The sequence below is a fragment of the Trichoderma ghanense genome (genome assembly GCF_004382785.1).
Source record: "Trichoderma ghanense strain CCMA-1212 chromosome Unknown scaffold_1, whole genome shotgun sequence".
NCBI classification, from domain to species: Eukaryota; Fungi; Ascomycota; class Sordariomycetes; order Hypocreales; family Hypocreaceae; genus Trichoderma; species Trichoderma ghanense.
In genome coordinates, this window is record NW_027395664.1 from 2396118 (window position 1) to 2412592 (window position 16475).

Genomic DNA, 16475 nt, shown 5'->3' on the forward strand with positions numbered 1-16475 from the left:
GGCCCGTGCAATGCGAGGGAGTCAAAGGACGGTCATCTGTCAACGCAGCGTCCTTTGGCTGTGGTGACTGAGGCCAGGAGGAGCACCTGCAGGCCCTTCGTACGACAGGCGACATCTGGACTAGGCGAGCCAGAGGTTCGTCGTCAAGCAACGGGCCTGTGCTGCTCCAATCTTCCGGGTTCCAGGGAAAGCAATCAAGAGCCAACGAAATGGCACCCATCGCCGATGCGTGAAGACGTCCCGCAATCAATTTGATCCGACATGAATTTGACCGGCATCGTTGATGCGACCCCTGAAATCTATCGTTGCTGATTCGAGCACTGGCAGCTCCCTTAGCGGGTGTGGGAACGCCGCCAGGGGCCCTCTGGAGCCTAGAGAAGCGCTAGGGCCTCTGCGCTAGGCTCCTTCAGGCATCCGGGCCAAGGCAAGTTCCAGGGGCCGTCTCGCCATGGCTGATGGGTGGAGGCGGGAGTCTGCAGGATGGGGAATTGGGAAGAGATTTGGAAGGCGGCGGGCGAGTCGGCCGTCGTGGGTCAGACACCGGGTCGAAGGCGACAAATATCGTACTGTAAGAGATGGGGAAAAAAAAAAATCGATAAAGGGAGGATGAAGAGGTGAAGAGAGAAAAATCTGACTGAGAGAGGAGACGAGGTTAGACAACGGAAGTACAAGAACGATTAGTCATGGAGGGCTCAAATGGAAAGTGCCCAGTGTTTGCTCGCATGGAAGGCACGACGAACTGCTGATACTCGGCTCTGTGTCAGGTCCAATTCGGATGAGGCGAGGATCAGCAGCGAGAATCCAGGGTACCCAGATGTACCTCTTCGTACCTGGACGCAGCACAAAGACTGGCAATCCTCCGAAGAGGAGACTGCAGTTTCGGCATCGGACGCAAGAGTCAGGAATCAAAATCATTGTGGCACGCCGATCCTTGACGGGCTTAATTTAGAAAAGCCCCGGCTCTTCTGCCTTTGATGTTATTTCAAGCAGAACACACATCAAACCGCTTTCCACCCACGCACTGATTCTCAGGTTCCAAAAAATTACCTACTCGCTACCTAGCAACGGCGTTAATCGTGGCACCACCGCTAGCGAAAGGGGTCTTCATTTCAGCAGCAGAACGAGAGAAAGTATAGTCGAATCCAAACTACCACAATCACTTGATGATACCTGGGAGGACACACTCAGACTGACGCCTCTCACGATTCTCTCTTCTCTTTCTCAGTTTGCCGTCTTCGTCAATCTAAGGTACTACCGTCTAGACGGCCTGTCCTGAGTCCCTCGCCTCGTGTCGCATCATCGCAAGTTTACCCTTACTTGTCTGTATGTAGGTATTACCATATCGCCTTTTTTTTTTTTTTCCTACCTGCACACATTCAATCCCTGCTCCTCCCCTCTGCAGCAACGGACACGGAACGAGCCGTGCTTCATCTTCTGCATTGACGGCCAGCGCACAGTCCTTGACGTCCCCAACCAAGTGCTCGCATTCCAGGTATGGGGAAACAGGTATTGCGATGCTATGAGCCACTCTGAGCTTCAGCACTCCTCCAGCACTTAGCAAGGTACCTACTGGGTGTCGTGTCGTGGAGTCGGCTGCTACCGAGTGGTACCGGCTTTTCTTCACTCCTCTCCCTTGCCTTGGCCTTGATGCCTTTTTCTTTGTACTGCGTTCGACTCTCAGGGTCTGGCCTGTTTCCACTGCATCTCCCTCGCAGCAAGCAAACTTGACCGTCTTTTCTTGATTGCTGAGTTGCTGCGTCCTATCGAGCCGCCATCCCGTCAACTCAGCATCTGCTTGCTGCTCTCACCGTGGCACATCCAGCTGCTCACCTTGTTCCTGTTTCTTTCCCAAACGACCCCAGGCTGAAACCACTTTTAGCCTCCATCTGCCATTTCTCGTGTGTCTCATCATCCCGGTCCCTGGGAAGCCATGTGCTTGCGGGCCTGTCGCCATTCCAGTCGTTCGATTGTCCTGGTTCATAGACTAACAATGACCAGGGGGCCCTTTTAATCGACGGCATTGATTATCACCCTTTAAACGGTCCCATTGCCACGAACAGCTAGGGACCTAGTCGCACTACTCTGCTCGTCGCCTATCCGCATCGCCTCCCGACGAACTGCAAAAATTCCGACACGGGTCTTCGCCTGGCCTCTCTTTCCTTCTTCCTTTCCCACGCTGATCTCGTGCTGCACACAGGCCAGCCTTTCCGGCAAAGGTGATAGGCGAGAAGCAGAGGGACGAGAGAAGCCACATATTCTTCACAACCACATCCGATAGAGACCCAGCCTCAGCCATGACGGGCTCAGCCGTCGAGTCGCGCCCGGCGAGCAGCGTCAACTCGTCGCGCCAGGTGCGCTCGCAGAGCATCTCCAGCGACAGGCCTGCGCGCCAATCGCGGTCACTGAGCATCTCAAGCGACAGGCCTTCGACCGCGAGCCACTCATTCTTTGCACCTCCGCTGTCTGTATCCCCAGAAGCCGCCTTCATCGCTTCCACCGCAGCTTCCCAGATTATAACCAACGATCACGATGGCCAGAGAGATCTCTGGTACGACCAGCATGGCGTCGAGCCCTCTAGGGAAGCCGCTTTGATATCCCCCGCCGCCCTGCAGCTCGTCAACGGCTTCCTCGACCAGCTGCTCCTAAACTTCCTGCAAGTTGCCAGATCGACCGCGCTCTCAGCTCTGCGACCAGCAGTCTCGGACGTGCTCAAGCCCAAGTTGGCCAAGGAAACCATAACCAATGCCGACGAAGAGCTGAAAGAGTACATTGGTGGCTCTGAGGACGAAGAATACACCGACCCTCAGAGTCCCAATGGCCGAGACTGGGATGTTGAGTTGGCCTGGAAGCGAGCCCGACTGCGTTGCATGGTCTACTCGTCTTTAGGAGACTTGGAGGAAGACGACGAAGACAAGTACATGAAGCAAGAACATCTCGAAGTGGGCGAGCATGAACAGTCCTCCGATATCATCTCGCCTGCGGTAGCCATCTTCCTGACTTCGGTCCTGGAATACATCGGCGAGCTCACGCTCACTGTGGCAGGACAGGCGGCCGGCCAGAGAATGCGCTCCAAGTTGGAGAGGGAGCTCAAGGATGGAACGCGTAGCCCCGCTGCCCTTGTCGAAAGAATTGTCGTGGAGGATGTCGACATGGAACGAGTGGCGCTTGATCGAACCCTGGGTCGCTTATGGCGAGGATGGAAGAAGAGGCTGCGTGCGCCGGTGGTCGAATTTGCCCCCGGCAGATCTCCCCATATAAGCCACATGATAACTGATGGTCTCGCCAATGGCCTCGACGACCGCCGCAAGTCTCGTACCAATGAAGATGAGGCTAGCCCTACCGAGGTGCGCGAACAGCCGGAAAGTGCCCTGGTTGAGGACATTCTTCCCATGAACATTCCGCTACCTATGGGAGACAATGATATCGCCGAGATCGAGGTGCCGGGCTTAGCCCACTACAGTGATGAAGAAGAGGAGGACGAGGCGGAAGAAGATGACCTTGACGCGCGCCGTGTCAAGTCATTCTCTGGAGTAACCTCATTACTTGAGAATTCACTGGCTTCGGAGTCGGGCCACTATGCCACCTTGCTAGGCTTTCACAGGAGGTCTACCTCCCTGCCGACCAGAGGGTCGGTTTTCTATGCCACAGCACGGCCGAGCTCGAAGCCTCTCGAAGCCGAAAGCGATGCCGCGCAGCCAAAGGAGGCAGAAGCAACTCCCGAGAACCCGGATAGCTCTTTCAAGAAAGGTCGTGACTCGGAGGACAGCGGCTCAGACGACCTGGATGAGTTTGTATACGAAAAGGCCGAGATCCTGACTTCGTCGAGAGTGTCTGTCTCGAGCAGTTCTTCTCGTTCCGCCTCAGATTCGGGTAAGGTTCTGCATCTGAGCCGGTCTTCGAGTGTACGCTCTGCGCGCCTCATCGACGTTCCACCCCGCAGTCCCGTCACTACTCGTCCACCATCGCAGGAATTGGCCGAGCGACCGCGCGCAAAGACCGTATCTGGCTCTAGTCCTCTGTCGCGCGCGGGAGGCACCGACGAGCTACGGGCAGCTAAGGCACTCGACACCAGCTTGCGGACGGTAGTGTCTGTAGCTGCCGCACGGTCGCCTGTAGAGAGGACGAGGCCAGCGATTCGAAACGCAGAAACCATCTCGGAGTCTGACGAAGACACTGACCGAGTGAGCACTACTATCACGCCCATATCGTCGTCTCGAACCCGAGATCAGCTCGGCCGCCTTCCACATGGCCTGCAGACGAACATGAGGACTGCTGATCGGAGTCTGCCGGCTGTCCAAAGCGACCAGTCTCACCATGGTGCCCGAGGAGAGTTGTTGAGAGCCACCAAAAGCGCCACCGATACCCAGTTTTCGGATATCCCTTACAGGACCGCAGCATATCCAAGTCGACAGTCTCCCAGGCCCACAGCCGAACAGACAGTGCCGGAAGAGAGCGAGGAGGCTGCGTCGCCGCGGAGCTCCGGCATCCCCCCTCGACCGATCCATACGTCTAACTCGTCTACGTCCTCGATTCCCGGCAGATTCAAAGCGGTTAGGACCATCTCTGACGACGCCTCGAGCCGCGCGGAGAGCATGGCACGCACATTCGAGGAGCTTATTCAAAGCAACCAAACCATCACATACACGTTGACTCCCGAGAACATGCGTGATATCGATGTATGTACTCTCTTCGCTGTCTTGGCCCATATTTCTCAACAGCTATAGTTTGCTAACACACCTCCGCCAGGTCCCAACTCCCCATGAAAGTCCGGTTGTTACCAAGACCACTCGGAAGAGCGAGGATCTGATGCGACCGTCACCAACGCCTTCGAATGCCTCACCCTCGAACTCACGGACGCAGCCCCCCAGCCAAAAAGCTCCTACAGAGAACAAGCCCAAACTCTCTGGGCCAATTCCTCGGGCTCCGCCCGGAGCTACCTCCCTGTCTGGCCGCATCGGCGGTTCCCAGGCTCGTGATGCTCGCGCGCCAGGCGAGTCGCTTTCAGACTTTGCCGACTTCCTCAAGTCTACAGGTCCTCCGGGCGACAGAGCGCCTGCAGCTCTGCGCAATGCCCATAACCCCGTCACCTCGACGAAGGGCTTCATGGAATCCCAGCAATCCATTTCCACAATGGCCAGTCGCAACAACAACCGAAGTCGCTACCAGCCCCGAGAGGCCGCCGCTACTAGCAGAAACGACAACTCGGACCTGATTGACTTCATCCGACAAGGTCCACCCATCCCAGGTAGCCAGAACCACATCCCCCGGCATGTGGCCCCTTTCCGCAACACGATGGATTCGGAGATGATGTCTGGTGCTGGAGGTGGCCGAGCAGTGGATGCGGTTTTGCCCGACATGCGGCATAGCCAGGCTTCCACGGACAACTCGATGCCGTCGGTACAGTCGTCCATCAATTCCAGCTCCGCGCTTCTCAAGAATCAGGGCAGGTCCAAGATGAGCAAGATGTTCGGTGAAGAAGAAGAGGATGACGATATGGTCATGCCCATGCCAGTGAGAAAGACCCGCCGTGTTCGCGATCCATACGCGATCGATTTTAGCGATGAAGACGAGGACGAGGACGACTTTGATTTGGCCCCCAGGCCTCCTGCTAAGAAAGAAGAGAGCTTGGCGGAGTTCCTGCTCAATTGCGAACCTCCTCCTGCGCCGCCGCCACCTCCGGCTTCGTCCGCGAAGATGCCAAAGAAGAGGACGAGCACGCCCAGTCTAATTGGCCGATTTACTCGCAGCGGCTCCAAGGAGACCAATACCTTGATTGACTCTCGATCAATCAGCAGCCGCGCAGGCGCCATGGGCTTCACCAACGATGTCCGTTCGCTGAACAGCCGCGTGGGACCCGCCAGCAAGCACGTTCCGATCCAGATGCCGCCGGGGTACGACAAGTACGGACCGATCAGCGCAAACCCTCCTCCCGTGAGTAACGCCTCGATGGATCGACCTCCTCCCGTGAGAAAAGTCTCCATAGAGCGGCCTCCTACTGTAGGCCGAGTCACGATGAAGCGATTCGAGCCCCGGGAGCCTGCGTCTCTGGGCGAGACGGCAGACCTGGCAAGGTTCCTGCGCGAATCAGAGCCCCCGCCGGAGTTTGTTCCTCCGAAGACTGCCAGCCAGCAAGATGAGCCCAGCGGATTCTCCAAGATGTTTGGGCGGAGAAGGAAGGCGTCGGTAGCTTAAGCCGGGATCTCCAGATTTATTATCTATGAGCTTTCCTTTCTTGGTACCGTTTTACTTGCCATCCACTCCATGGCATGGCATGGCACAAATTTGCGTCCTGCATTTTGCCTTTTCGTTCTACAATCTGCATTTCTTCAGTTCCCCCCTTGAAGGCATTTTCCCCCATACTACTACAACTACAAAACAGATAATTGTCCAATCTATGGAGATTGGATAGGGGCATTTGGCGGCAGCGTGCTCTTCAGATTTACCTTTCGTCACTTTATCACATCTAACATAATTGATACCCGAGCTTATTCACAAGGAAGGGATGGACATGCACGCCGAGATATAGGGCCGTTTGAGAATGATCTGGCACGTCTTGTCACGTTGGAAGACAAACATATCAAAGGCCAGGTTTTCTGTTTTCATACCTCTTCTTTGATTGTCTCTCTCTTTTCTCTTTTTTCTGCGAGGTTGTCTTCGTCAGCGTCGTTGAGTTGCGTTATATAGATGAATGGAAAGCTCGTGCTGCAATATCCTGCGTGTACTGAGTGAAGAACAAGTATGGAGGAGTCGAGTCTCCATGGCCTGTCTACCTATCAATGGAGATGACCAAAAGCCGCCACATTGGTTGATGTACCACGCGTATGGCACGTTTCATTTATTTCAGTCTTTCGACATCATTTAGTCTTCACCATATTCAAACATTTTGAGAAGAAATATTGAGCATTAATACACTGAAAACCATACACTGAAAACCCTACACTGCATAAAAGCCCTTCCCACACTCGCACAGCGGAAAGTTGAAGCCGCGTACGAATCAAATTCCACCGAAAAAATCCATGTTGATATGAAGCCTCTCCCCAGCGAGGCGCAATGAAAAGCCATTACAGCGTTATACCATATATGTACGTTTGAACCGTCCGCATTCCCGATACCGGAACCAGTTCAGAAAACAAAAGGAGAGAGGCCTCGTAAGAAACGTTGTTGAATAAAGGCGCGTAGGAAAGCATGGCTCGGAGAGGCATCGAATACCAAATAAGGATGACACCCGATCCAACCCCGGTAAAAGAGAAAATAAAGACCAAAGCAACAAAGGGGTAGCCACCCATCTCACAGAGGCCACCCATTTCTCCTAGACAATGCATCATGACTAAACAGAAAAGAGAGAGAGAAAAAGGAAATGATGGAAAGGAAACTTCGTGAAAATAAATGCTGACGATAGGCCAAACGACAACCAAAAAAAAAAAAGACAAACTCCCGGCGACGATGTTCCCAGCCGCTCTCACCGACCAGAAACCAGACCCTTGCGCCCCGCTAAATGACACACACGCACACACACACATACACATCATGACCGTAGGAAAGAGCAGATTGCGACGGGCAGAAGAAGCCCATGAAACCAGTCCCAAAATGGAAAAAGTAAAGGCAAGCAGAAAACAGAGAGTTGGACGGAATGGAGAAGAGCATCTGCGGCTGCAACTCGTCGTCCTCATGGAGCGAGGCCAGGTGTAGATGTGGCCCCGGGGCAATGAACAGGCCGAGTCCTTTCTCTTGAAGTCATGATCCTGCCAGCTTTGTCATGTCTCAAGTGCATGTCCTTGTTGAAAAGACATGAAGTCTGATCGATCCCACACGGGGCCAGGGGATTGCCAGTCTGATTGACTTCAGCCTGACAGCTTAAATCTCCATCCGTCCTGCAATGTCCTCGCTCATAAGCCTCTCTCGCCTAGGACTTATCATCATGTCGTCATCATCATCGTCTTCGTCTTCGTCCTCGTCCTCGTCAATGGGCTCGTCTTCAGCCATGTCGTCGTCCGAGAACTGTACAATGTCACCGTCCTCGCCACGGTTCCAGTAGAGGCCATCATCCAATGGCTCCTCGTCGTCCTCGTACGGCGGTATCAGCTCAGCGTCTTGATCGCCCAGCCAGTACTTGGCGCGCTTCTTTGCGCCGTCCGACTCAAGCGCCGTGTGTCGCTTGTGGATGCCGCCCTTGACGGGCCGCAGATTCGGGCTCTGTGATGAGATGACGGGAACGACGCGGACGTAGAGGTAAGCGACTCGCTTGAGCGCCCGGTTGAAGAAGAAGTAGTGGACCGCCCAGATGGCGCTTTCGTCCTCCTCAAAGGGGTCGACCTCTGGGTGGTAGCTGAAGATGGTGCACTCGTTCAGGCGCATCTCCTTGTTGATGAGGGACCAGCAATGGGGCCCCCACTGGGCGTTTACGTCACTGCCCGCTGAGGAATCATACGAGGTGCCGACCTCAACCCCAGGCCGTGTGTTTTGCAGGATCGAGTCCAGGTTGGCCATGACGCGCTTCAGATTGCGCTCCCGCTTAAAGTCGCCGGGCCGCAGGACGTGGGAGAAGTCGTAGTGAGGGTGGCTGGCGTTGAGCGTGGCAATCAGGTAAGCAAACGTCCGCCGGCTGGACAGCTCGGACAGCGGGCCGAATGCGCTCGAGTGTGAGAAGAGCTGCATGCTGCGCGACGTTGCGAGCATGTGCTCCCGGTCGGGGGGCGACAGGCTGGCGCCCAGCTTGAGCAGCGCGGCATGCTGGGAGCTGAGGTCCTTGTCGATGTTCTTGTAGAGCTTCTTGTCGGACCCGGTGGACTTGGTCGTGTACAGATCGCATCCGCCCGTAACGTTGCAGTCGGGAGTGTTGAAGTTGAGAGCGCCGGTTACGGCCTCGAACTCTTGGACTGGGAGGTACTGCGGCGTAGATGTCTCGTCAGCATCGGCAATGTCTCAGGTCGGAGCTGAGCTGCGCGCGTTTGGGTGTATGCTGCTCACCTTCATGTTGGCTGACAGATGCGGCTGCGATTCTTTGCATTAATGAATGACGGGGGAAGAACTGTTCTCGGGATATGATGTGCGGTGAATATCGTGAACAGCGTCGAGGCTGGCTCTTCGAGGGATGAGCGGTGAATGCGACGGGAGTATGTATGAACTCGGAGGAGGAGGAAGAAAGGCCGTCTCGGAGCGGGTATGATTAAGAGCAAATCATGCAGTGTCTCTTCCGTTAGGTGGTCGTGCTGCGCGCAAAGAAACCCCAAAGAACGAGGTCGGGCCGCGATTGTTTGTTGATTGTCGGGCCTCTCTTTCGAGGAGAGGTGCGTGGTCGCAGATCCGCACGTCGATCAGATCGAAACAGGGGGAAGCGGTGATGCGATACGAACGCGGGACGAAGCCTCTGTCGATTGCTGTCGGATAAGTAGAGTCGACGTCGGGCAGTGGCTTTGGTAACAATTGTAGCCCAAGTAGAGGACAATGAAAGGAGAAAGACGGAGGAGGAGGGGTGAGGGATTGGCGATGATGTGATGCGGCAAGCCTCGCAGTCTGAAGTCTAAGAGTGTCGAGGACCGGTATGGTAGTAGGCGCTGATTGCCGTTTGTCGACGCTAAAGCGCAGCTGATTTGGCTGGGTGAAGACCGGATAGACTCTGTTTGGAGAACGAGCCTGGAAGAAGGGGGGACGGTTGGAAGCAGGATCAGGAGAAGAGCGTGAGATGGGCTGCGGTTCGTCTGGTTAGTGCATGGATGGCCAGGAGCCGGATCGGGGGGGTTGACACGCATTCATCAGCGGTTGGCAGTGACATCAACTTGGCCCCGAGTCGGCAGATGGTGGGGGGGTCTCTGCTGCGGGCGGTGGGGGGAGGATGCGATCGCTGGACTCGCTGTAGTTTCGGGGGAGCGATAGGGGAAGCTGGGGCGCTAGAGCAGCGCATTGCACCACCTGTAATAGCCGGGCTTGGTCTGATCGAATGATTGAACCCTCAACCGCCTCGCTAACAGGGCTCAATTCCATGTGTCGACAACATTTGGGCCGTTTCGGATCAACTTCTTGTTTGATCGGGCTGAGGGTAACCAGGAGCCGGACTGCGCCATCACCGTCCATCGCCATTCCATTCATCGCCCACGTTTTTCTCAGTCGGTCGGGGGGACTTGCTTCTGTGGCGGTGCGGCTGCGGCTGCGTCGCCTCTGCTGAATGCCCCGAATTCGCTCGCGCGTCGGCTTCGTCCGGCAACGGCTGTCTGTGTGGACTGCAGTAAGACGACAAAGAGCGGCATAATGCCACCAGCATGCCAGTAACAAGAACCGCAGCATTGTCGATGCTCGCTGCTAGTCATGGCGCCGGCAAAAGAGGGGGGGGCCAAGTCGACGGAGTGGGCGCTTCTGGCGAGCCCATTTGTCGGCGTCAGCTTCGGCCCTGCGACGAATAACGGCCCATGGAGCTGCCACGCGCAAACGTTCGACACGATGAAGCGTCGTGCTCTCCAACGTGATGATCCGGATGAGAGACAACTGTGAAGCAGGTTGAGCGGGACTCAATGACGTGGGTAAATCTTCTTGAATTGGCTTCGCGCTTCTTGCGTCTGCCTCCGCGGCTCCTGGTACATTAGATTCACGCCTCCTCCAAGGAAGAGGCCAAGTCATGACCCTTGCCCATGGTCGAGGGCACACAACGTCTGCCGACTCCGGGGACATCCACCGGTTGCTTCTGCTTCTCTTGACATGAGAGAGGATGGTTTTCCATCCTCCAAGATCTATAAACACAAAAGGAAATAACGCCATATTCTCCCATCCTCCCAATACACTGCACATGACTCTTCAGTCCCCTTCTCGCCAATGTATCTTCCCTTCCCATCGAAGAGATGCTCAGCTTTCTGAGACTTTGTGTATCAGAGGATCCCCACGTCGCGAAGCTTCTCTGCGACTTGCTCGGCCTGCTACGCCAGGTGTTAACTATCAGATCCATCTCAACTCTTGCGCCTTCATGACTCCAAGCAGCTGGTGGGGACGATAGGGGGCTTTCATTGTGTGGCACGTAGGTGTTGACAGGTAAGGTAGCGGGCGGATTTCGAATCCCAGTCGGCGAGAACGTATCGCTCGTCCAAGGCGGCGCGGATGCGTAGCCATTTCGTCGTGGTTGTCATCATTACATGAGCTTGGTGACCTCATCTTCGACCTTTTGCGTTTGAGGAGATTCGGTGTCAGCTGTGTCAAGTCGCATGGCCGTAGTCGACGAAATGAGATATAGTAAAAGAGCGCATCATGCCGGAGGCGCGCCAAGAGTCGGGCGATGCAGCAGTTCAAGACCCAATGCAAAATCCACTTACCTCCATGTCTTCCAGTGAATCCTGCTGTCCGATACAGCGCAGCACATTCTTCTTGCTGCTCTCCTGTAGCTCTCCCGCAAGAAGCAGTTCGTCGAGGATGTAGTATGCCTTTGTGAAGGAAAAGATGATGTCGAGCTCGCACACGTTGCCGTAGTACTTGTCCATCTGCTCGACGTATCGGTGGATGATTTCGAGGGTGATGAGCTCGTTGTCTTCGGATGAGCAGCCGGCGATGAAGAAGAGCGAGGCGTATCGTCGGTATACGATCTTTGTGTCTGGGGGATGGCAGATGCGCGTCAGCGACCATTCTCATGCAGCGACGGGGTATGGCTGTGTTCGCAGCGTACCTTTGTACTCCAAGAAATTGCACATGCGCGTTCTCCGGGCGAGGACCAGTTGTGATACGTCCTTGACAATCTTGGCCTTGTCCTTGGGGGACAGCGTGGTGAACCATTTGGCGAGGCGCTGTTGGCGAGAATAGAATGAAGGGTCAGCAGGGCATCTTGATGATAGAAATCGAGAAGTCATCGCCATCACGGCGCCGACAGCCATAGGAGCAGCGAGGGAGCAACGCACCACCTTCCCCTGACGGGACAGCAGAATCAAGTAGCTACAAGATGCGAGTCAGCATCAGTCCGACTCCGACGAGCGCGACAGCAGAGGCGTGGACGCACTGGATCGCCATTGTGACAGCTCTCTCTCACATCACCGAGCGCAAGCCGACGATGTTGAAGGCGAGAGACGAGGTGCGGTCTGAATAGAGTTGAGCCGGTGTATGTAAGGGTAGGTATGGACTCGCTGAAGGTTTGCAGGTCGGTGACGAGGCAGTAGCGCGTGCTTCGGGACACAGAGAGCCTGGCACTTGGACAGAACCACTGCACTGCACTGGTCGCACTGCACTGCACTGTTCTGCTGCAGTTGCTGTACATTGGGTCAAGTATTCAGTACTTGCTCTGTGGCCATTGATACGCCGTGGTGCAGGTACCAGTACTGCGTTTATGCCCCTCGTTCCGTCTTTGTCGCCTTGACAAATGACAGCGTTGCTAAACCAGAGCCTTGTCCTTTTCGAGCCATCTGAGCCGGGCGGCTCGAACTCGAAGGCTCAATCAACCCCGCGTGGCTGCGCTCAACTTGCACGACAAGTCTATTCCGTTGACACTTTCAGAAAGGGGTCTTTTCTACCAAGAAATACTATTCCGAAAAGGCAATCTAAGACAATGAGATGGCTTGTGATTGTCGGAAAGGGAGGCCAGGTAGACGAGAAGGACCAAAAGTCCGACGCCCTATCATTAATCAACGTTGAAGCAGGTGGGGAGATCCTGAACGTCACAAGCACATGTAAACATCATACAAACAAACAAAAAGAAGAAGAGAACGCCGGCTACCAAGAGGGCGGCACATATATCACCCTTCCCCCTCCTCAACCGAGCGCCTCTCCCGGTGTCGCCATTATTGTTTCCAACGTGCTTAAGATAGCCCAAGGATCGCAGCGCAACTTCAACTACACCTACCACTACAACAGGACCACCCTACTAACGCTTTCACGAACAAGGCGAGAAATCTCCTGCGGAAGACCCTCGATCTTTTGATATCCACTCCGGGCAACCTGCCCATTAGTAATACCCTTTATCATCCGCCACAAGCGCCATCTGGAGTAGATATAGTACGGAAGATTATAATCACATTTGGTTAGGCATCTCGAGAAGATCGCGGAAAAGAGAAAAAAAAAAAGTTGTTGGTCGCAATATATAGGGTCGGGAACCGGGTCGGTGCTCTGGGTTCTAAGTCCGCATACCAAGGTATAACATAGAGCAGAGCACGGTTCTTCCTCTCCTCCTCCTCTACGAGTTGTCCATCAAGGTTTCAACTTCCCATTGCAAACCTTTCACAGGACCTCAGATCACCATCACAATGACCAAGATCATTCTGTCTACGGGGTTCGTCTCTCTCCTCGTCCAGCCGCTGGAAACAACGACACGACCTACTCTCTCTGTCTCTGTTGCCATCTCGCTAATATCACTATGAATACTGCAGCAATGTCATGTCCGCGGGCCCCTCCATCATCCGCAAAGGCGGCAGCAACTCCAAATCGAACCTCGAGCTCGTCAATGCCCTCCGAGACAACATCCTCTCCACAAGGCTAGACTATGCGGCCGACGCCTCCCCGGCCGACGGCTCCGGCACCCTCCCCTCGCCCCCTCAGACCCCCGTCGAGCTGTGGACCGAGCGCGACGACAAGACGCTCTACATCCCCCGGATCGACTGGCGGACGGCCGGCCTGCGCGAGGACCCGAGCGACTACGAAATCACCGTCAAGCTGTTCCTGCTGCCGGGCACGCCCGTCGCCGAGCGCGAGCAGTACGCCCGCGAGGCGCTCGACCTGGTGCGCAAGGAGCTGGGCGTGCAGACCATCGACCTGCTCATCGTCTCCTTCCCGGGCATGTCCTTCGAGGGCACCTGCGAGAAGGCGGCGGAGCGCATCAACGCCCAGCAGGGCGACCTGGAGGCGGAGCTGGCGTCGTGGCGCGTCTTCGAGGACCTGCACGCCGCCGGCCTGGCCAAGCGCCTGGGCGTCGCCGAGTTCGGCAGCGAGAAGCTGCGCGCGTTCCTCGAGCGCGCCCGCGTCCGCCCGGCCGTCGACCAGGTCAACCTGCGCGACTGCTGCAACGTGCCCGCGCCGCTCAAGAGGCTCGCCGAGGAGCAGGGCGTCGAGCTCCACGTCCACACCGACTGCACCGACATCCTGCCGCGCGGCACCCTGCGCGAGCTGCTCGGCCACGGGCCCAGGGGCGCCGGCGTGCTGGCGGATCCGGCCCACGGCGGCGCCGGGCTCGAGGGCGAGCTCACGCCGCAGTGGGTGGTTCGCTATGTTGCGCTGGTCAAGGATCGCGGCGTCATTGAGAACAAGGGCTACTTTGCGGGAGCTGAACTTGCTTGAACAAAAAAGAAGAGGGGAAGGGTTTCTTGGAAACCATGGTTATTTTGTGTCACTAAAAGCGATATACTTGGATTTTTTTGTTTGATTTGGTTTCTGTCCATATGGATATCATAATAGCGGGCATCATTACAGGGAGCTGTCTATATCACCAAATATGCTCTCCTTCTCTCTCTCTGGTTACCGAGAAGGGGAAAATGAGAAGAAAGACATTTGCTTTCGAACTCTCTCATGCTGTCTCTCTGCTTGTCTTTGACTCGTCATGTCCCCCTTCTAGCCAAGCATGCTCCTCTTGCGACCCCTCATCCTCACGTCTTCTAGTTTCTTGAGCGCCACACCAGCCTGCTTGAACGACTGTCTATATGCGTCCAGGACTTCGCTAAAGATGCATTCCGCACGGGGATGCGTGCTCCCAAAGGCACGCTCAAGAACGTACAAGTCGACAGCTCTGTCCTCGTCGTGAACCCCTCCGCTGGCAAGCCCCAGATCAATAATGACAATCTCGCCCTCGAGACCGGTCGCGCCATCGGTCTGTTGCGCGGGGGGCTTGAGCATCATGTTGCTCGTCGTCAAGTCGCCGTGGATCACGCCAATGCTGTGCATCTTGCCCACCGCAGCGCCAATCCTCCGCATCAGATCCTTGAGCTCCTCGTCGTCCTCGATGCCCTCCGTCCTGCTGCCCAGCCGCTGGTTGATGTTGACGCGCACGGGCGTGCCCTGCACCCACTCCAGCATCAGCCAACCCGCCGCCTCGTCGAGGGCGTAGACGTCGGGCACGCGGAGGCCGTCGCGGCGGCACTTGGAGAGGATGCGGGCTTCGGAGAGGATGCGGTGCTTGGTCAGGCGCTGGTCGAGGACCGGGTGTCGCCAGGGCTTGGGCGGCCGGTACTTGAGGGCGCAGGGGATGTCGGGGAGCAGGTACGTCGTCTTGTAGAGGCGGCCTTCGGCGCCTTGGGTGATGAGGGTTGGCGGGGTCGACGCGGGGTTGGTGAGGATTTTGGGGAGCGGGAATTCGTGCGGCGCCGCGGCCTCTGCGGCGGTGGCCGTCATGGCGGCTGGAGGGGAGGAATAGATGATGGGAAGAAGGACGAAGAGGAGGAGGAGGAGGAGGAGAAGAGAGAGTGGAAGGTCTAGAGCTGTTCGGGCGCAGTCCCGGATAAGATAAGGAAAGAATACAGCCGCTGCAACTAGCAAGGCACAATGCACAGCTAGTACTACCTTACAGATGGACAAGACAGCCGCTGCGATGCAGTCTGCAGGTCATCGCAGGGTACAGCACAGGTCCATCGCAGACAAGCGGCCCCCGGAAGCTGTCAAGGGAAAATCATGGCCCAAGAAAAAAAAAGCCTACATGTGACGCACTGTGGTGGGGTGGAAAGCGAGGGGTCCTGGCCGGTGCTATTGGTTGACGATCGAGACCGGCTCAGCAGCAACAGGCGCGAGGATGAAGCCGATATGCAGGATGAAGGAAGGAATTGGCGACGCAAGTCACTGGACTGGGTCCCGACTTCTGCAGGGCTATGTCTGACAGATTCAACAGAGAATGGCGATCCATCATGATGCTTCAAGTCGAATTGGACAGTTTCCCAAAGCATACCTGGTACCTTGACGGATATTAGTAGGACCTTATGAGACACCAGCATTTTTAGGTACAAGTGACTGACTGAACCAGCACCAAACTCGGGCTTTCCCAGTAGCATCCAACTTCCTGCCTCACGAAAAACATTGTACGACAACATCCATGTGACACACACGCTTCTCCGCTTCCCCCAACCAAAATGATCCCTTCGCCATAACTGAGCCGTTAGCTGATGCCCTTGCAGAGGCCTGACGCAGGTCGAATCTCTCGTGTTCGCTTCCAAAAGCCTCTTTCGTGGTGCCAGCAAAGCCGGACACACAGTATCTGCCCTTCCGGTAGTAGCGCTATGAGGCTACCTGCTTCTCCTCTTCCCTTGGCCGTTGTTTTTTTAGGCCCACGATGCCGTTGTGCTGGAGATCCCCTTGGTGTTCCCTTGGTGTAGGGAGTACTATTCACCTTTGCTGCCAAACATCCGCCTGATCAGGGCTAGGAGTCAGGGCTCCTCCTCCTCTTCCTCCTCTACGCAAGTTCGTCTTCCGTTCTTCCCAGTCTTTTTATTATTCTTCCATCTCTTCTCTTCCCCCTCCACCTTCAACTCAGCCTTCGAAGCTCCCTGCCTCCTCCCTCCGGACCATGCCTCTGCCCCTCCAGGACGGCATCACGATTC

At 55.9% G+C, this 16475-nt stretch overlaps 7 protein-coding genes across 7 annotated transcripts; 4 read left to right on the plus strand and 3 right to left on the minus strand.

Annotated features, from left to right (window-relative positions):
* Positions 1 to 2294: 2294 nt before the first annotated feature.
* Positions 2295 to 6192, plus strand: CCMA1212_002183 (uncharacterized protein; the record flags this gene model as incomplete). The annotated part of the gene is made up of 2 exons (XM_073699577.1): positions 2295 to 4676; positions 4747 to 6192. 2 exons carry the CDS (start codon positions 2295 to 2297, stop codon positions 6190 to 6192), a joined length of 3828 nt encoding a protein of 1275 aa, XP_073561757.1.
* A 1131-nt stretch (positions 6193 to 7323) lies between these two features.
* Positions 7324 to 7689, plus strand: CCMA1212_002184 (uncharacterized protein; the record flags this gene model as incomplete). The annotated part of the gene is made up of 2 exons (XM_073699578.1): positions 7324 to 7354; positions 7385 to 7689. The coding sequence occupies 2 exons, from the start codon at positions 7324 to 7326 to the stop codon at positions 7687 to 7689; spliced, it is 336 nt and encodes a 111-aa protein (XP_073561756.1).
* A 165-nt stretch (positions 7690 to 7854) lies between these two features.
* CCMA1212_002185 (Repressor of RNA polymerase III transcription maf1) lies at positions 7855 to 8973 on the minus strand (the record flags this gene model as incomplete). Its single annotated transcript, XM_073699579.1, has 2 exons — positions 7855 to 8886; positions 8968 to 8973. The coding sequence occupies 2 exons, from the start codon at positions 8971 to 8973 to the stop codon at positions 7855 to 7857; spliced, it is 1038 nt and encodes a 345-aa protein (XP_073561755.1).
* A 1329-nt stretch (positions 8974 to 10302) lies between these two features.
* On the plus strand, positions 10303 to 10485 carry CCMA1212_002186 (uncharacterized protein; the record flags this gene model as incomplete). Its single annotated transcript, XM_073699580.1, has 1 exon — positions 10303 to 10485. The coding sequence occupies one exon, from the start codon at positions 10303 to 10305 to the stop codon at positions 10483 to 10485; it is 183 nt and encodes a 60-aa protein (XP_073561754.1).
* A 628-nt stretch (positions 10486 to 11113) lies between these two features.
* On the minus strand, positions 11114 to 11979 carry CCMA1212_002187 (AP-1 complex subunit sigma-1; the record flags this gene model as incomplete). Its single annotated transcript, XM_073699581.1, has 4 exons — positions 11114 to 11143; positions 11295 to 11569; positions 11642 to 11904; positions 11969 to 11979. The coding sequence occupies 4 exons, from the start codon at positions 11977 to 11979 to the stop codon at positions 11114 to 11116; spliced, it is 579 nt and encodes a 192-aa protein (XP_073561753.1).
* A 1226-nt stretch (positions 11980 to 13205) lies between these two features.
* CCMA1212_002188 (uncharacterized protein) lies at positions 13206 to 14232 on the plus strand (the record flags this gene model as incomplete). The annotated part of the gene is made up of 2 exons (XM_073699582.1): positions 13206 to 13231; positions 13329 to 14232. The coding sequence occupies 2 exons, from the start codon at positions 13206 to 13208 to the stop codon at positions 14230 to 14232; spliced, it is 930 nt and encodes a 309-aa protein (XP_073561762.1).
* A 270-nt stretch (positions 14233 to 14502) lies between these two features.
* Positions 14503 to 15279, minus strand: CCMA1212_002189 (EKC/KEOPS complex subunit BUD32; the record flags this gene model as incomplete). The annotated part of the gene is made up of 1 exon (XM_073699583.1): positions 14503 to 15279. One exon carries the CDS (start codon positions 15277 to 15279, stop codon positions 14503 to 14505), a length of 777 nt encoding a protein of 258 aa, XP_073561761.1.
* Between the last annotated feature and the right edge of the window lie 1196 nt (positions 15280 to 16475).